This window comes from Rhinatrema bivittatum, chromosome 5 (genome assembly GCF_901001135.1).
Source record: "Rhinatrema bivittatum chromosome 5, aRhiBiv1.1, whole genome shotgun sequence".
Taxonomy (NCBI): Eukaryota; Metazoa; Chordata; class Amphibia; order Gymnophiona; family Rhinatrematidae; genus Rhinatrema; species Rhinatrema bivittatum.
Genome location: NC_042619.1, coordinates 234879990 through 234902986, shown reverse-complemented (window position 1 = coordinate 234902986; position 22997 = coordinate 234879990). Strand labels below are relative to the sequence as shown.

General features: G+C 44.2%; 1 protein-coding gene across 7 annotated transcripts in view; it reads left to right on the top strand.

The window, feature by feature from the left end:
• Positions 1-22997, top strand: part of CHAF1B (chromatin assembly factor 1 subunit B) — a 76257-nt gene that overhangs the window by 19703 nt on the left and 33557 nt on the right. For 6 of the 7 annotated variants that reach the window (XM_029603478.1, XM_029603476.1, XM_029603477.1 and 3 more), the window contains exons 4-10: positions 11342-11459; positions 12328-12431; positions 12849-12945; positions 13386-13470; positions 14425-14518; positions 22329-22398; positions 22543-22634. In XM_029603478.1, the coding sequence (XP_029459338.1) occupies positions 11342-11459; positions 12328-12431; positions 12849-12945; positions 13386-13470; positions 14425-14518; positions 22329-22398; positions 22543-22634 (660 nt within the window). The remainder of the gene's footprint in view (positions 1-11341; positions 11460-12327; positions 12432-12848; positions 12946-13385; positions 13471-14424; positions 14519-22328; positions 22399-22542; positions 22635-22997) is intronic. The other variant, XM_029603482.1, reaches the window with a different exon arrangement.

Here is a 22997-nt window from a genome sequence, read left to right as displayed (position 1 = left end):
ATGAAGAAAATAGAAAAGAACATAAGCGTCAGCAAGTTAGATATAAAGCATTAAGGCAAGCCAAAAGAGAATTTGAAAAGAAGCTAGTCAGAGGCAAAAAATAAAAACTTTCACATCTGTTTGCAGCAAGGAGTTTGTGAGGGAATCATTGGACCATTAGATATGAGGGATAAAAGGGGTGCTTAGGGAAGAGACAGCTAAAACAGAAAAAAAAATGAATTCTTTACTTCACTCTTTAGCAAATTAAAAGGTCCTGAGTAGGAGGCAATGTCCTGTTGATTGGTAATTGGCTAAAAGATAGGAAACTGAGAGTAGGACTGCAGGATCTTTCCTTGGACCAACGCGATTTAACTTATTCATCATAATCCTAGAAAGGGGAGCAATGCCCGAACTGATCAAATTTGCAGATGGCACAAAAATATTCAGGGTAGTTAAAACACAAGCACATTGTGAAGAACTACAGAAGGACCTTGCGAGAATTGAGAACTGGGCTTCTAAATGGCAGACTTAAATTTAATGTGGACAAGTGCAAAGTGATGTAGATGGGGAGGGGAAACAGCCCTAATTTTAGATACATCCACGATGGTTTCTGCATTTCCACCCAGGAAAAGGATATAGGAGTAGTCAATAGTACATTGAAATCCTCAGCTCAATATGCGGCAGCAGGAATGCTTGCCGCCTGCCTCAAGACCTCAGCTTGTCCCTTGACATGTCTGCCTGACTTCGGCCTGCCTGTGACCTCATCTGACCTCCGGTATCTGACTTCTGCCTTGTTGACCATTCCACAGACTGACCTCTGTATTCTGACCTTTGCTCGTCTGACTTCGTCCCTAGATTCTGGCTCTGTTCCTTGCCTTGTCATTACCTACGCTATTCTAGTCCTCCTTGCTCCATCGGACCTCTAGTCTCGAACCCGATCACGCTCTCCCTGTGTCAGTGGGCACGCCAGACTTCTACTCTCCCAGGAGACCCTGCGAGGCCCACCTAAGTCCAAGTGGCCCGGGTCCCTACGGGCTCCTCCCGGGGGGACCTTGGGCTTCCAGTGGTGAAGCTCATCCCAACCTCTGTCTCCTCCAGTGCTCTGCCCCTCTGGGGGCATTTGCCTTCTGTTCCCTATCAGGAGATGTCTCTCCACTGCCCCAGGACAAGGGTCCACCTCCAAGCGCAACAACAGGTTAGGGCTCTTCAGCTTGGGGATGAGATGATTTAGGGGAGATAGACTTCCGATGAAGTCTACAAAATCATGACTGGAGTAGAACAGGTAAGTAAGGAATATTTACCCTTTCAAACAACACTAGGACTAGGAGACACTCCTTTCAGTTAACAGGGAGTAGATTTAAACTCTATGCACAAACAAGCTATGCAGTTTGTTGCTGGAGGATGTGGTCAAGGCAGCTAGCATAGCTGCATTTAAAAAGGGGTTTTTGGGGGGTGGGGGGGAAGTGACGTCTTCTGATAAAGATGGCTGCTTAAATCTTTTCTCCGATACTCCCCTCAGTAGTAAAGCATAAATAACCCGGTTCCAGCTTCTTAAAATACTTGGATTTCACATATCTGAGCCGAAGGGAAAACAGCGATCATGTCTACCAGGAAAAAAGCAGTAGATCTCCAGCAATTCTCCTTCAATGCAGGCAGCTCCCAATTTGCAGCCTTGAGTGAGACATCGGGTGGAGTGGATCAAGATGGCGCAGGGGATAAACAACGACCTATGCCAGAGGAGACAGATGGCGGAGAAGGTTCTATGAATAAAAAAGACCTTCAGGACTGGTTTCAAGACTCGAAAAAAGATATTAGAACGCTAACGGAAGAATTCCACGAGGCAATTTCAACACTCCGCATAGATATTAAAGAACTGGGGCATTGTGTGGACGATAGTGAGGCCCAGCTTGAAGATCACGACATGCGGATAAAACATGTAAATACCGAGATTGAAAGCTTACACATCATCCAAGAGGAAACGGCATTGAAGTTAGAAGATTTAGAGAATCGTTCACTCCGCAATAACATTCGCATTTGAGGCCTACCGGAAGACGCAGCGTATGCTAATATTAGCCGGACTACCTCGGTGATATGCAGTGCGCTGTTGAAGGCAGAGGCGACGGATATGGAAGATCCGGGTTTACCCGCCCTGGGGACAGCGCCAAGAAATGCCCCTAGAGATATTGTGATCTGCATGCTTAGCTTCCCCGTTAAAGAAGCTATTATGAAAGCTGCAAGAAAGCTGGACACCTTTGAGTGGGAAGGACATGTTATCTCAATCTATGATGATTTATCCCCAGCAACGTTGAAAAGGCGCAGAGACTTTCAACCTGTCACAGCAGCCTTGCGAAAAGAACACCATAGATATCGATGGCAGTAGCCTTGCGGTTTAGCATTTACCATTAAAGGTGTGTCCTCAAGGATAAAAACGGTGGAGGATGCTGTGGCCATCTTACAAGCGACGGGCATGGCGATCCCTTACAAACTCGCAAAATGGCAAATGGCAGGGAAAGGAGGCCGACGCTTGAAGAGGACATTGGGCTCAAGTGAGTTGTGGAATCCAGCATCATCAGAGAACAAAGACCAGCTCCCTCCTTGAGGATCTCAGAGGAGACATGGTGACTATAATTACAGTGGGGTTCTACTAGGGAGGAGGACCTGATTATTAGATTATTGCCAAGACTTTTTGAACATTAGCTAAATCTTGAATATGAAGATAATACTGTATTTCTCAACGTTGGAACCGGAGAGACAGAGAACTGATTTTCTATCAAGGGGGGGTGGGGGTGGGAGGGAATGTATGATTCTTCCTCCACTAGGGGTCTGCCTAATGAGAGGTGACATTAGATATCTGAGGGGTAGGGGGGGGTGGGGAGGGGGAAATCCTGAAAGACACACAGGTGTTCAACAGTCTGTTAGAATGGTAAATAGAAACATATGGGCTGCTGGTGAGGGAGAGTGGAAGGCATATGGCCGCTCTTAAATTTGTCCCTCAATGTGAAGGGCGTAAACTCCCCACTGAAGCGTAGGCAGCTATGTAATGAATTATCCCGACTACAGGCCTCCGTGGTTTTCATACAGGAAATACATTTAAAACAGAGACATGAGCATTTACTACGCCCGCGTTTTTTCTCCCAAAAGTATTATGCTGCCAGCACCCCAGACTGTAAGTACAGTGGAGTGAGGATTCTGTTTGCCTCTTCACTGGGTGTGAAAGTTCTTGAAACTATTGAAGGTCCTAAAAGCCGCTATATAATATTGGTGGTTGAAATTCATAACTGCAAATTTACTCTAGTTAATGTGTATTGCCCAACCAAGGAACAAGGTTTGGTGCTGTAGGAAATTAATACGAAATTGCATCAGTTAGAGGGGGGATATTTAGTGGTCAGGGGAGATTTCAATTGACACACATGGTTGTTATAGATACCTCATCGGGAGAGGGAGGCACGACTCAGAGGGATAGGTGGTCTTTTAAAAGATTTATGAATGATTGGCAATTGATTGGTATATGGAGGCTTTATACCCTCATAGCCGGAACTATAGATTTTACTCCAGACCCCATGATACATATTCGCGTATCGATTATTTTCTGATAGATAAGGCTCTGTGTGATCATACTCAGAACGCTGATATCGAATGTATTACCTGGTCCGACCATTCCCCTCTTTGGTGGGAGGTGGACTTGCCGAACTTTGATCCAGGTTTGCGTTTCTGGAAGTTAAATGACAGCTTCATTAAAAACAAAGTTTATATCCCTAAGGTGCAAAAACAGATCGAGGAGTATATAATGTTTAATACCACAGCAGATATCTCTTCTATGACAATTCGGGAAGGATTGAAAGCAACTTTGCGGGGCAATCTCATTAATCTGGGGACTTACCATAAAAAGCAGAAAGGGGTGATAAGAGCTCAGCTGTTAAGCCAAATAAAAGACCCAGAACAAACCCACAAACAGGACCAGGGATCTATAAAGCTCCAAAAACTAGATGAGGCACGTCAATTACTGAAAGAATTGGATACAGATCAGATTGCACAACAGTTAGAAATAGTGAAGCAGGAATATTATGAACAGGGTGATAAACCCAGTAAATTATTGGCACTTAAACATAAGGGACAGAGAACACAATCCCATATTCATAAAATTAAAAATTAACAAGGACACTGCTGGGATCATGATAGTCCAGAAACCTGGGAAGGATGAGACACTATGCGGGTCTTATCGCCCCATATCACTGATCAATATTTTATTTATTTATTTATTTATTTGAAAGCTTTTATATACCGGTATTAGTGGGGGACATCATACCGGTTTACATTCGAACATTTAGGCTTGGAAGATACATATTAACAGGGAGATGGAACTGGGAAGGGGATAACAAGTTGCAGTATGGAAATATAGATTAAAACAAAAACAAGAAGAAACCTTAACATACAGCATGTATAATCACATTGTGAGGGGCATATGGGCTGACAGAGAGGGGGAAAATCTATTCTGGATAAGCTCGTTTAAATAACCAAGTTTTTAGATACTTTTTAAATTTAATCATACATGGTTTAAGACGCAGGTTAGGAGGCAGGGAGTTCCAGAGGGCGGGGCCAGCAATTGAGAGGGCACGGTCGCGTGTGGAGGAGAGATGGGCTATTTTCAGTGAAGGTACAAGTCGGGTGCCTTTGTTGGCAGTTCTGGTGGGTCGGGTGGACAGGGGAGAGTTGAAAGGAATGTCTAGCCTTTTGGAGTTGTGGGCATGAATAGATTTGTGTACTATGGTCAATGTTTTGCAATGAATGCGGGAGAGGATAGGGAGCCAATGTAGATCTCTAAGGATGGGGGTGATATATTCATGTTTACGGGTATTTGCGATAAGTGTCTTGCTGTGGCATTTTGTAGCGTTTGTAGAGGCTTGGATCACTGTACAGAAGTCTTGGTTGTATAGTAGTGGTCTGAGTTTTTTAAGTACATTGAATTTGAAGAAACCTGCTTTAAGGATGGAGTTAACGTAGTTCTTCATGTTTAGTTGATGATCGAGGAGAACTCCTAGGTCCTTTACAAATGGTTGTGCTGTAGAGGGGTTAAGCTTGGGATCGATAGTTAGGGGGGTGGAGGGGGAGGAGATAACCAGGAGTTCAGTTTTATTTGTATTGAGAGCAAGGTGGAGGTTGGTGAGCAGGGAGTTGATGGCCACGAGGCAGCTTTCCCAATGCTTTAGGGCGACGGAGATGGAGTTGTGGATAGGAATGATGATCTGGACATCATCAGCGTAGAGATAGAACTTTAGTTTAAGATCAGAGAGGAGTTGGCAGAGGGGGGTGAGGTAGACATTAAAGAGGGTGGATGAAAGTGATGAACCTTGCGAGACTCCTTGATGTAAGGGGTGGGGGGTGGATGAGGTGTTGCCGATTTTAACAGAGAACTTTCTGTTCGATAGGAAGGATTTGATCCAGGCAAGTGCTAGGCCTGTGATGCCAATGTTTTCCAAACGAGCCAGGAGGTGATGATGGCTGATGGTGTTGCAGACTGCTGAAATATCGAGGAGGGCGAGGAGGTAGCTTTGGCCTTGGCCCATGCCTCTGAGGAGGTGGTCAGATAGAGAGAGGAGTAGCGATTCAGTGTTAGTGTTCTCGGAAGCTGAATTGTGAGACATGGAGGATCGCATGACTTTCGAGGAAGTCCATGAGTTGTGAATTAACTCTTTCCATTAGCTTGGCAATAAATGGGCTGTTAGAGATTGGGCGAAAATTGGCAGGGTCTTTCGGGTCCAAGGAGGGTTTCTTTAGGAGGGGTTTGACTACCGCATGCTTGAGTGGGTCTGGGACAGTCCCATGGGTGAGAGAGCAGTTGATGAGAGATGCTATAGCTCTGGCTATGGAGTTAGGGATGGCTAGTAGGGCTTTAGAGGGGATGGTGTCATTGGGATGGGAGGAAGATTTGAGTTTTCTGAGGATGTTTTCGACTTCTTTGGAGGAGGTGAAGTTGAGGACAGCCATTGTGTGTTGGGAGGGTGTAGGGATGGTGGGTAGGGTGGGGGAGGGACAGTTGGTGGAGTGGGGGAATCTTGAGAGGAGGTTAGAGATTTTACTCTGGAAGTAGTTGGCAAGTTCTTCACATTTGGATGCTGCATCAGAGTCAGATATCGTGGGGGGGGATAGGTGTGGTAAGATTTGAGACGTAGGAGAAAAACACTTTGGGGTTGAATCTGAAATCATGGATTTTTTTGGCGTAGAAGTCTCGTTTGTGTTTTGTTTGAGAGTCTGTAGCTGTGTAGTGCAGTTTTGTAGATGGAGGAGTGTTGTGGGGTTGGGTCCTTGCGCCATTTTCTCTCCTTTTGCCTGAGACTGTTTTTTAGGGTCTTTAGCTCCGGTGAGTACCATGGCTTTGTAGGTTTCGAGGTTGCACTTATGATTCGTTTGGAGATTGGGCAAAGCTTGTTGGCGATATCTCCTGTAAGGTTATTCCAGGATGCTAGTGCTGTGACAGGATCGGAGCAGACAAGACTGGGTAAGGAGGTCGATAGTGCAGCTGCAAGCTCATCGCTAGGGCAAGATTTTCTGGATATTATGGTGGTGCAGAGAGTGTTGCTGCTTGGGAGAGGGATGTTGGTGGAGAGGAGGCCTTCTATTAGGTAATGGTCAGACCAGGGAACAGGGGTGCAAGTGGGAGTGGAGGGGACAAGGACGTTAGAGTTGATAAAGATCAGGTCCAGAGTGTGACTGGCTTTGTGTGTGGGGGATGCTATAATTTGCTGGAAACCTATGGCGTGGAGGGACTGAATGAAGGTTTCGCATGATGAGAGGGGTAAGGAGTCTACATGGAGATTGAAGTCTGAGGATAATGGAGGGGATATCAGTTTTTATCAAGTCAACAATGAATTAAATTAAAGGTGAGGGGTTGGACTCGAGGAAGGTAGGGGGGGGCGTACACTAAACAGATTTGCAATGCAGCTGATCTAAAAAGGCCTATTTCAAGCTTGGGTGGAGAGGTTATGCGGGTGGGTTTCAGGTTTAGACGTTTCTTGGCTGCCAAGAGGATACCTTCACCTCTCTTTTGGGCCTGTGGATGGAGAAAATTTCATAAGAGGAGGTGGGTAGTTGGTTGATGAGGGCAGTATCTGAGTCTTTAAACCACGTCTCGGTGACAGCACGGATGTCTGGTTTGCAATCTATTAAGATATCATTGAGGATGGGTGTCTTTTTAGATAGGGATTGTGCATTGAAGAGTATTAAGGAGAGGGTGGTGAAGCCTAACAGTTGTGTCAGTGGGGAGATAAGGATGGGGTTTAGGGATTTGCGAAGGGGGGTGGAAGGATGGCGTGGGAGGGGGGTATTCTGGAGCGGGGGTAGTGGATACGAGGGATGGGGTAGGATGCCATTGGGGACTGTTGGCAATGAACAGAGGGGATGGACAGTATGGGATGTATTGGAGGGGGGGAGGGAGGTTGAAAAGGATATGTTAGATACAATGAGAGGGCTATAAGTAGGATGCAAAAATGGTACAGCAGAAAAAATGCAGACTGGTATGGCAAATAAACACCGTGAGAGCTCTTTAGAATTGAATGGTGAAGAGTGAAGGGCTGCGTAAAGCGCAGTGGTAGTTACGGTTGGTGGAGGGAGAAGTCCACTTGAGAGTCATCAGGTCTGTCGGTGTGAGGTTCGTCGTTGGTTCTGTGGTGAAGAGTGCTCACTAAGGGGCGCACGACGCCTGTGTGCTACTTCCCTAATGAAGTGCTGTTTGAAGTAGTTTACGGTAGTGACATGATTGGTGGGCGTTGCTTACAGTGAAGGGGTAGACCGTTGTTTCTCAGAGAGTTGTTGGTCGCTGCCTCTGACGTCGTCGGGGGGGGGGGGGGGGGGGCAGGTTCTTCAGCCGCGTGGGGGGAGGACCGGTGAGAGGCGTACTCGGGACCCCAACAATGGCGTCAGGGGACTCGGGCTTAGGGACCCCGGTGGGTCTGGGCGCTGAATTCGCTGAGCCGCAGGCGAAGGAGAGCCAGCAAAAAAGGAGGAAGGCAGGTAGGGACTTGCCTTTTGTTTCCTTGCTGGTCGCTGCCTCTGACGTCGTCGGGGGGCGGGCCGCGGGTGAAGGAGAGCCGACAAAAGAGATCTGAAACTACTGGCCAAGATTTTAGCCAATCGTTTATGGTCATTGATTCCAGAGTTGATCAAAGACTATCAAGCAGGGTTTATGCCGGGGAGATCCACCTCCGACAATATTCAGAAGATTATGAATCTCATCTCAGTGGTGCAACAGGAGCATATTCAATCAGTACTTTTGACTATCGATGCTGAAAAAGCATTTGATAGAGTCCACTGGCCATTTCTGTTTGCGGTGATGGAAAAGATGGGATTGGGAGGGCATTTTTTGGGATGGGTAAAAGAACTGTATAAGGAACTCCAAGCATATATTAAGATAAATGGAGGATATACAAATACCTTTCCCATTCATCGGGGAACAAGGCAAGGGTGCCCACTATCACCCCTACTCTTTGCATTGAGTGTGGAACCACTGGCTGAAGTGGTACGTAACTCAGAAGATATACACGGGGTCCTGTTAAGCAAAGACCAATATAAAATATCTTTATATTCTGATGATGATATCTTCACAGTAACGGATCCTGATAGGTCCCTGAGGGAGGTGACAAGAGCATTAGAGCAGTTTGGTGGGGTCTCCGGATTTCATGTCAATATGGATAAATCTGAGATTCTACCTATTAGCCTCACAATAGAGCAAAAATCTAGATTAACACAGCTTTTCCCCTACAGATGGACGAAAGGTCCAGTGCGCTATCTAGGTGTTAATATAGTATTAAATCAGAAGGATCTTTTTAGGGTGAACTATGATCCATTACTTCACAACATCTACAAAGATATGCAGAAATGGGATAGATATAGATGTCCTGGATGGGTAGGATTGCAATTGTGAAAATGAACTTGTTTCCCTGACTTAGCTATATGTTTCAAGTGCTCCCATGTTTAATTGCGGATGAGTGGTTTCAGTCCCTGCAAAAATGATTCTTTTCCTATATTTGGAAAAGAAGACCTCAGAGTGGCCCAGCAAGTTCTCTATAGGACTAAGAGTAAGGGAGGACTTGGGGTTCCACATTTAAAAAAAATATTATGTTGCCTCACAACTTCAAGCAGTGGTGGAGTACCACCTCCCAAGTAGTAAAAAGCAGTGGATGAATATTGAACAATTTAGATTGGGAAGGGGAACTATTGAAGACACATTCTGGGATAGAAAGAGACCGGATCTTAGGGGGCAATACATACTGCCAGCTTTGAGATGTACAGTGACCCTATGGTACAAATGGAGGGAGAGTCTGACTGGGAAGAGAGGCTATCTTTTCCCGGCAAGGTTTTGTTCACTCTCAGACTTTCCAGTAGGATGGGAATCTTGGATCTTTCATGCATGGGAAGAGAAAGGGCTCACTCGGGTGCACTAAATCTGGACGGCAGGGGCCATAAAGCCGTTTCCAACTTTGCAGGGAGAGGATGTTCTTTCTAATGCTGATTTGTTTTAGCCTATGCTCAATTAAGACACTTTTTACACAGCTCTGAGATTCACCGGGATATCATGAAAGGCGTTCCTTTGATGGAAGGCTTTTGTGTAGCCGCTAAGAAACCACCCAAATTAATGTCTAAAATATATAGATGAGAGGATTTATATGGACTTGGGGGGCTAATGGGAAAAAGATAGATGAAATTTTCCTCTTGTTTTCAGTGTATAGGGAGGCATTCCATGTCTGCTGCAATGATTGAGAATGAATATAAACTATTATTTCGGTGGTATTCGAGCCCTGACAAACTGGCAAAATGGTACCCTATGATTCCGAATGCTTGCTGGAGGAGTGATACTGCTCTAGGAACCTTCCTTCATATTTGATGAATCCCTCATCACACCCCTCTGATACCATCCCCACCAAAGCTCTCTTAATGATCCCAAATACATTAGCCGAGATAATCAACTACTCTCTCTCTCTCTCACATGATATAGTCCCGGAAGCCTTAAAACAGGCCATAGTCAAACCTATTAAAAAAAAACCTAACCTAGACCTGACTGACCCAACTAACTACCGACCCATTTCAAACCTGCCCTTCCTAGCAAAAATTTTGGAAAAAGTTGTCAACAGACAACTCAGAGCATCTAGAAAATCATATCTTATTTCCTACACAATTCAGCTTCCGGAAATGTTTCATTAGAGACCCTCCTAATCTCCCTCACAGACAGCCTTCTCAAGGGTCTAGATCATGGCCAGTCACACGTTCTTGCCTTACTTGATATATCCTCTGCTTTTGACACTGTAAACCACAACATACTAATTAACCACCTAGCTGAAATTGGCATCACAGGCACAGCCCTACTTTGGCTTAAATCTTACCTTGCGAACAGACACTACAAAGTTAGAATAGGAAACAAAGAATCCAAGCCCATCAAACTGACTCAAGGAGTCCCACAAGGTTCCTCCCTCTCTTCTACCCTCTTCAATATCTATCTCCTGCCCCTCTGCCAACTCCTCCAGGATCTAGGCCTTATGCACTATATTTATGCGGACGATGTCCAAATCCTCATACCCATCACTGAATCCCTCTCCAAATCCCTCCAAACTTGGGAAAACTGCCTCACTGCAATTAACTACCTACTAACAGACCTTCACCTGGCCCTAAACACCTCTAAACCCATCATCATCATTTAGAGAAAAAATGTGTGAAGCTTGCTGGGCAGACTGGATGGGCCATTTGGTCTTCTTCTGCCGTCATTTCTATGTTTCTATGTTTCTATATGTTTCTATCATTTCTACCCACCTCAATATAACACCCACTCATAGCAACCCCCCCCCCCTCTACTATTCCATTTACACAACATGTACGAGACCTTGGCATCACGATTGACAACCAACTAAACATGAAAAAATTCATTAACACAACCATAAAAAAAAGTGCTACTATAAACGCCAAGTCCTCAAAAAACTTAGACCACTCCATCATAATGATTTCCGTACTGTCCTGCAGGCCACCATATTTTCGAAAATTGACTACTGTAATTCCCTTCTCCTAGGTCTCTCTGCCTCCATCATCAAACCTCTACAAATGCTGCAAAATGCCTCCGTGAGAATATTAACGAACACCCATAAAAATGATCATATCACCCCCATCTCTTATAGAATTCTCTATAAAACTCTCTCAATCATTCACAAAACCCTACTCAACAATAACATGCATTGGCTTAGACACACTCAGACACCAATCTTCTAATCGACCCATCGAAATCCTCAACCGGCAGGCCATGAACAAGTAGTTTGCAGAGAAAAATCACATGGCCTGCCGTTGAGGATTTCGATTAGCATGATGAAGCCCCCTTGTCTTACAGATGCGGTTATATTATTGTGGAAGCTGAATGACAGCAAAGAACCAGAATCAACTGCCTTCCAGGAGGAGGACGAAATTCACCTGAACAAGGAGAACTGGACAGTTGTTAAAACTTTACGGTAAACAAAATCCTTCATGGAATCTAATGCTTTGAGGCTTGTGTTGTAGTACTTTAAAGCAAATGTGAGGAATAGTACAGACTATATTAAAAATAGAAAATATGTTTGGAACAGGGAAAAATGAAGATAAGCTACCCCCGGTTTGACTGCTATAAATACAGGCTAGAGTTGAAATTACATAATCCAGTTGAGAGAGAAGGGGGATGCAAGCAGCTTTATTCCTAATAAATAAAAGCTTCTGATTTTGCTGTTGGAGCATATGTCATCCATACAAATTCCTTAAATATTGACCTTGAGTTATATCAAACAGGACTGGAGATTTTATATTTTGTTTGTGATTACATAGTCAGGGAAGCTCAGTGAAGCATATGGAAGCTGTTACTTGCTAGAGCTCAGCTCTTCTGCATGTGCTCTGAGGTTGGTTCTTCACTTGATTGAAGTGTGTGTAAAGGATCTGAACAGAGACAAAGCCTCCTTCCAAGCAGAGTAGCCATGTCCCTAATCTTTCAACTAGTGAAGGTCATCCTGATGTCAGGCCCTATTAGAACTTACGAGTAAAATTCTTCTCAGGTGTGTGCAAAAAGATGGCCGCTGCAAGAACAGTTTGTCTCACTGGGCATAGGCAGCTGTTGCCACCTGTGTGCGCAACACCTTTTATTATCTTTATCTCTTTCCAGTTTGTACATTCGAAGCCTCTGCCATTAGTTCTGTTTTTTTCTTCCTCCCTTCTCATGGTGCTGATTTAATTTCTTTGACATAAAAATAAAGACTGGCGATAATAGTATGACTGCTACCAAAATGCTAAACCTTACTACTGTTTCTTGGTGTGTTCAGCTCTTTCTAAATAGAAATATCTTGCTTTAATTAGGGGACATTTAGAAGATGTCTATGATATCTGCTGGACACCTGATGGGAACTTCATGGCGTCTGCATCCATGGATAACACGGCTATCATGTGGGATGTTAGTAAAGGTAAAACTCATCAGAGACTGTAGTGTAGAGCTCGGATGCCCTTTTCCAGTAGGAGGCAGGCTGGATTCCTTTGGATCAGCTGATCTCTTCCGTTTTTACAAGACTTGCTCCTCTCCTTCCAGAGAATCCAAATGTCTGACCTTTGCTATGTTGCACCTTTACAGTTCTCAAAGTATATATTTTTAATAATGTATGGATTCTCTATTTCTGATTTAAATGTTTGTTTTTACTCTGCTAGGATTTTTCTGTTTCTGTGGTTTTCCTCTGTGACGTGTACTGTACTAGTACTGTTTCAGAAGCTGTTTGTGTGTGCACATGCTAAAGCCACTGGTACATGTGATATACAGTCATTTGTAGTGAAAACATGAAAAAGAATGCTGTTGATTTTAATCCTGGCAAATTTAATTTCTTTTCTAGGGCAAAAGGTTTCAATTTTTAATGAGCACAAGAGTTATGTGCAAGGCATAGCCTGGGACCCCCTGGGACAGTACATTGCAACCCTAAGCTGTGATCGGTAGGTTGCTACCTGGCATGCTTTCTCTTGATGTTTGATAGCCACTCATTTAGTTGAGTAGCGATTCTATCTGGATGCGACAGAGCAGTTTACTGGCTGCTGCTGTCCTGTCTGCAGGTGCTGAAGACCCAAAGCAAAAGCCACTGATTTTTATCCCCAGCAAACATTTTATTCCAAATTAATTATTGATGCATTGATGGAGCACTGCAGTCACCAGAATGTTGTCATTAGGGATGACCTGACCAAGATCCCACACAGTCCATGGAAGAGCCAGGAATTGGAACGGACATACAGGGAAATGAAGTGACTTGCCCAAGGCCATTACAAGATTTCTCCTGTCAGTTCAGTTCTCAGACTGCTTGGTCATGCTTCCAAAACCCACAATCCCTGCACGTTGAAAAGTTTTTATGTAGTTAACGGTGCTGTCTTTATTTGTGTAGTGTGATGAGAGTGTACAGCACGCAGACTAAGAGGGTGGCGTTTAATGTCAGTAAGATGTCTCCCGGAGCAGCCGCCGAAGGAGAGGTGAGCGACTCTGTCCCCACATGGTACAGCACACTGTGCTGGGGTTTAGCGAAGCCATTTCCACCTGTAGATCATGACAGGCAGTTGCGCGTGAAGAGCCTTCCTCACGGCGCCCATAGGAAGAATCGCTTCTGCACAGATTACTGAAAATACACTAGGGCATTGGGGACAGCAGTTGTTTTTAACTCTCAAACTGCCGCATGTCTGAAAAAGAAAAACAGCTCAGGAGAAGAGACAAGCTAGTGTGTTTGTAATATTGCTTTAATTTTTGTTTGACCATGAGAGAAAGTAATGGTTCCTTTTTAGAGTCTCTCATCAATCTGTCACCTTTTCCCTGTTTAGGGGGAGGAGCATATCATGGAATACGGGCCACTACAGATTTCTTTACAGTTTTCTCTATAATAATGTGATGGAAACTGGCATAAATGATGTAGCATCACTAAAACTACAACAGAAAACAAAACAAGTCTCCATCTTTGCCTGGTCTTAGTGGGGAAAGTCTGAGCTCCTAGTTTCCTATAAGAGGAGCTGCAAGGTTGTGCAGAGTACCTGTGATGGGGCCTAGCCAGTGCCATTAACTGTGAATCACTATAGTGCAACATTGGGAATTGTGTGGCTGCTCAACTTAAAGAGAACTCTGGTTAAGCTACAAAATCTTAAATTTTAAAAGTTTCTAAAGTAAACACACTCATACCATCAAGTGTGAGAATAAGCAACTCTGGTCCTAAAGAGCCGCTAACAGGTCTAGTTTTTAGGAAAATGTATGTTGCAGATATTTCTGATGAAATATTCAGGGTGAATCTTCTGAAACCCAAGCCTCATTAAGGATTTTCTGGAGTTGCCTACCTCAATCTTGAAATAAATGCAGGAATGTGATAAATGGTCTCACTATGTTGCTAATGCTTTGGGGGTCAGGATGGCTATCTCGTTTACTTGTTTTCTGGAATGCCGCAGGTGAAAAGTTATCGAATGTTTCACGATGACAGTATGAAATCCTTCTTCCGGAGGCTGAGCTTCACACCTGATGGATCTCTGCTTCTCACGCCTGGTATGGAAGTTCAGATATATCACTTTTTTTTTATTTTTGTAAATCTCTGTGTTATTCAGGGCAACAGTAATAGCAGTGCAAGATTTCCTGGATTAGAAAGGCGTTGGGTTGATGTTTAGTTGATATATTTTATCCCTTTACCAAATCACCCATTTATCTTATTTATTTAAAAAGATCTCGCCTTATCCATCATTCAAAACAAGGTATATAAAAATACACATAATTAAAACATGATGTTGAACCAACAAGATACTAATCTAATACTCACAAAATAAACAAAGAGCCCCAGGTGATAGAAATCTGATCGCAAACTCAAATGCCTGAGGAAAGCAAAACGCTTTCAGCCGATTTCTGAAGACCTCAGGATTTCAGGTAATGCATTCCAAAGCATTGGGACCTTGCACTGAAAAATCTCTGTATCTATCAAGTGGACACATTGGGACAGGAAGCTTGAATAGCTCATGGCTATCTCTGTATTTCCCTGTACGTACCCAGATCAGTTCAGACTCCTGGGTTTTGCCTCCCTTCCAGCAGATGGAGACAGAGAAAGTTTTACTGACACTGTAACATAACCTGGTGTGCCATCTGCAGTTGTCTGTATTTCTCTGTCTCCAGCAGATGGAAGGTGGTGCAAATCCTGCAGTCTTAAAGGAATTAAAAAAAAAAAAAAGAGATTAGAGATTTGTTTCTTGGCCCTCCCTGAAGGTTGGTAGGTCCTGGTGGGGCCATCTTTTCAGGTGGAGGAGCTCACGTGCGGGAGGGGTTGGAAACCCTTAAGTCTGCCCGTTGCCTTTACCCACTGAGGGGGAAGATACCTGGTAGAGCAAGTACACTCTTCCCCCTACCTCAGGTGGACAGCTGGAGCCTGAAGCAGCAAATATAAAGTTTTAAACAACAACAAAAAAAAAAAAAACTTTGCCGGTCAGGTGCCTCTACTTCTCGGCGTTCTGCGGGTTGTCGGCCATCCTGCATTGGTTACCAGCAACGTGGTCCACTCCGGGACAACTTTACCTTTGTTTAAAAAAAAAAAAAAAAAAAGGCAGAAAAAAGGTCCCCAATGCTTTTCTGCCACGGTGCCTCATGGCAGGCAGTTCGCATCTTGTGGGGACATACGTGCGCGCCTTTCTCATGCCAACATTTGCTCCTGCTGCATCTCCTGGGGGAAGGCAGCTCGGGGAGCACGCAGAGGGCAATGAGCAGGCAGCAATCCTCCCCAATTAGTGCGGGAGGATCAGAGCAGCCCGACAGTGCCTTCCTGGTTTTGGCTGGAATGGCAGCCATTTTGTCCTCCTTCACGACCGCATCTGACCAGGCTTGAAGGGATGCTGCCCTGCCCCCACTGCTGTTGCCAGCTGATCAAAGGCCCCCAGGGGCCCAGGGATTCTCTGTTGGGTGATGAGGAGGACCCCTCCTGGAGCAGGATCCTGAGGAAGCAGGGGATTTTTCCCCAGATTTTGTTTCGATAATGCACAAGGCTTTTTTGGCAAAAAGGGCAGCTGGACGTTGCCATCTCAAGCCACTGGACCTGCAGGGGCCTCCTGGTGGAGCAACCAGAGTTAGGAGAATTCTGGCTCGACAGTTGCCCCAGGGGAAGACTGGAGATAGCTCAGGGAGCTTGGAGGCCAAGGACTCTCCAGCGGCTGATTCTTCAGGGGTAGATCCTTGTTTAGACGGCATGGACCCAGATGAGGCACGGGATCAAGCTCCTTCGGTGGAGGGGGATGATCCAAAAGTGGTCCGCCTGTTTCGCCGGGAGGAATTGTGGCCCTTAATACCGTATGTTCTTAATGAAATAGGTATTAAAGAGCCCAATTGGATTTGGACCATGAAGGAGTGGATCCAGTCATGTGGAGCACTAGGAGGCCGACCACAACATTTCCTTTCCACAAGTCAGTGAAGGAATTAGTTCTTTGGGAGTGGAAGACTCCAGATAATAGGCTTGAAGGTTGGCAGAGCTATGGAGAAGTTGTATCCTTTGCCTGAAGACACGTTGGATCTTTTGCGGATGCCGAAGGTGGATGCTTCAGTGTCTGCCGTGATGAAGAAGACAATGATCTCCAGAAGCCAGTTCGGCCGCATTTAAGGATACACAGGGTAGGAAGTTGGAGGTGCATCTCAAGAAGACTTTTGAGGTGTCTGCATTGGGTATTTGCGCTGCTGTGTGTAGCAGTTTTATGCTCCGGGCCGGATTGCACTCTGTGCGGTAATTGCAGTCCGACAAGTGGTTATCTCCGGAGGACGCGCAGCAGGCCAAATGGCTAGAGGCCGTTGTGGCCTACTGGGTGGATGCCTTGTATGATCTTATACGCACTTCCTCTCATTCGATAATGTCTGCGATTTCCACCAGAAGGCTTTTGTAGTTAAGGAAACTGGCCTGCGGATGTTTGGTCTAAGTCTCAGCTGGGATCACTTCCCTTTAAGGGGAAGTTGCTTTTTGGAGAGGACTTGGAGCAGTTGGTGAAGCTTCTCAGAGAGACTAAAGGACACAAGCTGCCAGAGGACAAGCCGAGACTCAGCAGAAGCTTCTCTTCGACACGGTCTTGTTTCCGGTTGAGCCAGCATTCCCGTCAGTTTCGCCCTTCGGGTGGAGGTCAGAGACAAGGAGTCGGAAGGCAGCAGTCTTGGACCCAATCCTTTTGAGGCTGGAGCCTAGTCCTCCCAATTAAGCAGGGCCGGCCCTCTCCTCTGTTCTATGCATTGGAGGTCAGTTAACATCTTTTCTCGAGGAGTGGGCCAAGATCATGTTGGACCAATGGGTCCTAAGTGTGATAGAACACTGTTACGCTTTAGAATTTGCTCGGCAGCTAAAAGATTTGTTCATGAAGTCCCCTTGCACTTACAAGCAGAAAAAGTGAGTGGTTCGGGAACCTGTCAATCACCTACATCTGTTGGGGGCCATAGTCCCAGTGCTGGTCGAGGAAAGAGGTTTAGGAAGCTATTCCATTTATTTTGTGGTCCTAAAGAAGATCGGCGCCTTTCACCCAATTCTGGATTTAAAGAAGGTGAATCTGGCACTCAAAGTACCCCGTTTTCGGATGGAAATGCTGAGGTCGGTAATTGCTGCAGTGAACAAGGGGGAGTTTTTGGCTCTCTAGATTCGACCGCAGCCTATCTCCAAATTCCGTTCATCCAGACCATCAAAGGTTTCTTAGGTTTATGATCCTTGGAAATCATTTTCAGTTTTGTGCCCTGCCGTTCGGTTTGGCAGCAGCACCAAGGACCTTTAGAAAGGTGATGGTGGTGTAGCTTTAGCTCTTCAGCAGGAAGGTGTCCTGGTCCACCCGTAATTGGACAACTGGTTGATTTGAGCGAAGTCGGAGGACCTCTCTCATCGGTCAGTGGCAGTAGTTTTGCAACAAGAGCATCTCTACGGTCGGGTCTTGTCCGGTATCAAGCTCGCCCTGATGCAGGTTCCGAAACGTTGCCAACGTCGGCGGCTTCTATAAAGAAATTGAAGCGATTGCGGCAGCTTCAGTAAAGGAAATGAAGTGGACCGCACAGCCATAAGATATGTGGGCTAAAAGACGATAAGATAAGTCACTGTCGGGACAAGAAAGGCTTTTGCCATCACGTAAACGGGTTTTCCTGTTATCATTACTGTCGGGTGGCACCATCATCACTGCAAGCCAGTTCGGCTCTGTGTTGCAACCTTTAAAACTGAATTGTTGCTCATCAGAATTTACAATTTTGGACTGTGGTTGACAAGAAATGTTATTGGAAGCTAGCTTTGACCCAGCGCCTAAATCCATACAATTGAACCATTGTTGATTGGAATTGTTTTATACAATCTAACTCCTTTTCACAGAAGTGTCTGAGATACAACCATATATTATCATTGAGAGTCAGTTTGACCCAATGTTCAAGTTTGCACAACTGAATTTTGACATTATCAAAAAATTTTGTGATCAATATCAAATTTAGGTAGGAAATTGGAAAACCATTGTTATAAAAAGAAACTAAGTTTAATATTAAATCTGGGTGGTTGGGCAATTGGCCAATTTACAGTATATTCACAATAAATAATCTTTTCATTATTGAGCAAAACAATTTTAATAAAATTCTATATTTAGTATCAATTTTAAGGATTAAAATTAAGAATTAAAAAAAAGGATAAATCATAGACCAGTGATTGTACCAACTCGGCTTTCAAGGATGTATTTCTGTTTTTTAACAGAATCATTGGGCCGGTGCTGAGGTCTATTTCCTTTCAAAAAAATGTATCCATATAATTTACAAAAAAAATTTTCTTTAAAGATTTTCTTTAATAAACAATTATATTTTATACAGCAACATTCACAATTTAGAATTAATTGGGTGCCAACTATTACTAACTAGTTTATTTCTTTGTCCTATATTTTTGGATCGGTGGCTCGTTTGGCTTTTGAGAGGAGGCGCCTAAGAGATAAGGGTTATCCGGAGGACGTTGTTACTACTCTGTTGCAAGCAAGAAAAGTCCACCTCCCTAGCTTACGTGCGGGTGTGGAAGGTGTTTGAGATTTGGTACAGGGAGCATAGTGTAGATCCCTTTCGGGCTTCAGTGGCCCACATTTTGTCCTTTTTGCAGCAAGGGTTTACTTTCAACTCATTAAGAGTCCAGGTGGCCACCTTGGGGAGCCTTAGGGGCAAGAAGCACGGTGTGTCTCTGGCTGCGCATCCAGATGTAGTACGCTTTTTTACGAGGAATCCAACATTTGCGTCCCCCCGGTGCAGAAAGTTTGCCGTCCATGGCGCCTAAACTTGGTTCTTAAAGCTTTGTGTGGGGCACCGTTTGAACCGCTGTGCAGGGCAACAGTGAAGGATCTCACTTTAAAAGTTGTTTTTTCTGGTGGCAGTTTGTTCAGCTAGTCAGATTTCTGAGCTACAGGCCCCGTCAGGTTTTCGGATTCTGGTTTCTCTTTGCTTACGGTGCCATCTTTCCTTCCAAAGGTTGTTTCCTCTTTTCACTTGAACTAGACAGTGGAGTTACTGGCCTTCCCGAATTTGGATAGGATGGTTGCATTGAATAAGGAGTTATTTATTTTTATTTATTTAAAAGCTTTTTTAGACCGGTATACGTGGGTACATCATATCGGTTTACAGAGAACTTGAACGTAATACAAAGAACAGGGTGAGCAAAACTTGGAGGGGGTATAATATTTGGTTACAATGAACATAATTAAGTAGCATTGAACATGATTGAGGTACAAGGTGTGGGGGAACGAAACTTAGGGGGGAGAGAGCAGAAGATTAACGGGCCGAGAGAGAAGACTGATACAGTAGTGCGGGAAAGGATGTGGGAGGAGAGAGGGGGTTGAAGGGGAATAGGGAGAGAGAAGAAAAGGGGGAGAAAAAGTGGAGATAAGGGGAAGGCTATGAGGGAAGGAAATATAGTGCAAGGAGGGCAGGGGTAAAGTAAAAACGGAAAGTTATATGAAAAGGGAGGTAGGAGCGGGTGAAATATATACATAATTTAGAGCAAACAAAGGTTAGGAGGTGAAGAGCTACATAAAGTATATAAAGTTAAGGTGTCTGAATCAGAGGCGAGCATTGTTACGGTATCTGGAAGTCACTAACAGTTTCAAAGTTTCCGATCATCTTTTTGTTCTTTGGAGTGGTGCAAAGAAGGGGCAGAAAGCTTTGAAAGTGACCATAACACGATGGCTGAAAGAGGCCATAGTTTCGGCGTACATTTGTATGGGCTGTTCGGTGTCTCAGGGTCTGAGAGCTCACTCAACATGGTCGTAAGCAGCATCCTGGGCTGAATGTCAGTGTCACCACAAGAGATTTTTAGGGTGGCTATTTGGAATTCCGGGGCCGACTCCGCCCCCATTTTGGTATCGCACGCAATAAGGGACTTTTCGCGTGCAAAACATCCCTTATCACGTGCGAGCCACTTGGAAAATAAGGCCCTATGTTTGGTATGTTACTGTCTGAACTTTTATGTATTTTATATTGTTTTTAGTTAATTTTAATTTTAGTTCTAATTGTAGATTATGTATGTTTTTTGTTAACCGTTTTGATTAATCTCCAAATTGTAAAAGCGGTACACAAACATTTTTAAATAAATAAGTGAAGAATTTTAGTAAGCTGTATCCCTTTTCTTAGGAAGCAGTCCAGCATTTGTTCCAGATGCCTCAAATGGATGCTCTTGTCAAGGTGGTTACTAGATAAATCACTATCCTGGTGGAGGGGAGTACATCTCTTAAAGATGCTCAGGACAGGAGGATTGAGCTCCCATTAAGGCATATGTTTACTTTTGCAGCCCTTGCAATCCAAATATCTATTTGTGGAGATTGGTGACATGGGTGCTCTTGCAATAGATTCAGCAGCTAACAGAAAGTAAAGAAGTGGCTCGAATGGAATCGGCAACAGTGTTTTTAGCTAATGCCCTCTACAATCTTCTCTGAATTTCTTCCAGATCAACAGCTTCTGCCATTGTGGCCAGAAAACTTCTCTGGCTCTGCAACTGGGTGGCAAATTCTTGGTCAGAGTCTCGGCTGAGTAAGCTTCCATGCAAGGGAAAGTTTTTTGTTTGGAGGAGATCTTGACCAACTAGTTAAGAATCTCGGAGATCCAAAATTGCAAAAGCTCTCTGAGGTCAGAATTTGTGTTTAAAAAAAAAAATTCAGGCAGAGGTTGTGGTCAAATTTGAAACTCCAGAAGTTATAGATCTGGCAAGCAGTCATGCTATTTTTTAAGGCCTAAGGGAAAGAACCAGTTCCTTTATGTCTCCAAAAAGCCAAAACCCGATTCAGCAAGTTCCTCAGGAGCCGGTCAGGTTTCACAATGAAGTGCAGCAGGTTCACTCTTTGGTGCCCCTAATTGGGTGATCACGTCCAACAGTTTTACCAGGAATGGGCCCAAATAAGCTCAGACCGGTGGGTACTGGATGTTATCTGCTTCAGTTATGCCGTGGGACTTGCCTCTCCTATTCACAGCACCTTCATGGTATCTCCCTGTGTCTCAGCCACCAAGAGGTTGGCTGTTCAAGATACCTATCCAGACTTCAGCTGTTGCAAGCTATGGTTCTGGATCCTCTCCCAGATCAGGTCGTGGTCAGTATTCGCTCTATTTTGTGATTCCTAACAAGCCTATCCTAAAGGGAGTACATAGCAATCTTTTCATCCCTCAATTCAGAATGGAAACATTTTGTTCCATGCTGATGGTAGTACGGGAAGGTGTGTTTGTGTCATGTCTGGACCTTTTGGAGGCATATCTTCATACTCCCATCCAGTTAGATCAGTTACCTTCGTTTTTTGTTTCTTGCAAGAGCATTTTCAACTCAGAGTGTACTCCCTTTTGGTTTAGCCGTGTACATTTTCAGCTCTTGGTTTCTCCTGTCCTCTCCTTTTGTTAAGTTAGTCCTGGTTTTCCACTGTGCATGAGCAGGTAGTGTGCTGTCAGAGGATCTTTTCTCCAAAACACAAGTTTTGGAGGAGTTTTATTAATTTGAATGTTTATGATCTGTTCAGTGCCTTGTCATGTTGGGTTTTTTTTTCTCTGTGCTATATTACCCCCTAAGTAGTGGTGGTGATGTCACAAAGGAAAACTGTGAGCTCTGCCTCCATCTGCTGGCAGGGAATCATTACCCACTTGTCTGGACTGGACTGGTGTAGGAGGATTCATGGAAAGAAAACTAACAGGTAAAAATTTCTCCATAAAAAGGATTGATTTTTAAAACCAGATGATTTTCCAAAAATCCTAGCCTCTTGTGCTAAGTGATAAGTATTTATTTACAAGTAAGGCTGTTAAGTCTCCCTTTGTCCTTCAATTTAATTTTAAAATGTCCAGTGTTTGGGGTGAAGAAAAGTGATTTTATTTTTTCTTACAGCTGGATGTGTTGAAGTAGGAGAAAATGTCACAAACACTACATATGTTTTCTCAAGAAAAAATTTGAAGAGGTACGTTGAACTTCCTTCTGTTTTTTTCCTGAAATGTTAAATTGCATGGCACATTGGGGTCCTGCTTAGAAGGTGCTTTGAGTGCACAGTAGTAGCAGTATTCCCAGTCGAAGTGTGTTTAAGGAGTATGTTCCTTTCTGTCAGGCCCATAGCCCATCTGCCTTGTCCTGCGAAGGCTACACTTGCTGTTCGCTGCTGTCCAGTCTACTTTGAATTGAGGCCAATCGCTAATAAAGGTACGGTGAACCTTGTGTTAATAGTTTTGAATGGCAGCTTCACTTTTTAGCCAACTATAGCCTCCTCTGCACCCATTATTGTAATGGGAAGATAAAGGAACAGATGTGGAACTGCAAAATGTAGAATTAAAATTATTGAAAGAGCATGAAAATAGTTTATTCTGTTAGAATTAGAGCATGTATCTGCCCGCACAGGGCCCTTTTCCCTTAGAGATCCATATTCAAAGGGTTTCTCCAGCTAACCTTTGGAGTTGGCTTGACAAATCCTGAGTTTTAAAGATTTACAGTTTTCTCCCTACCCCTTTCCTCCTGCTCACTGGCTGCATTTTGTCCAGGCATATTGTTGCCTGGGAAGAAAAAGGT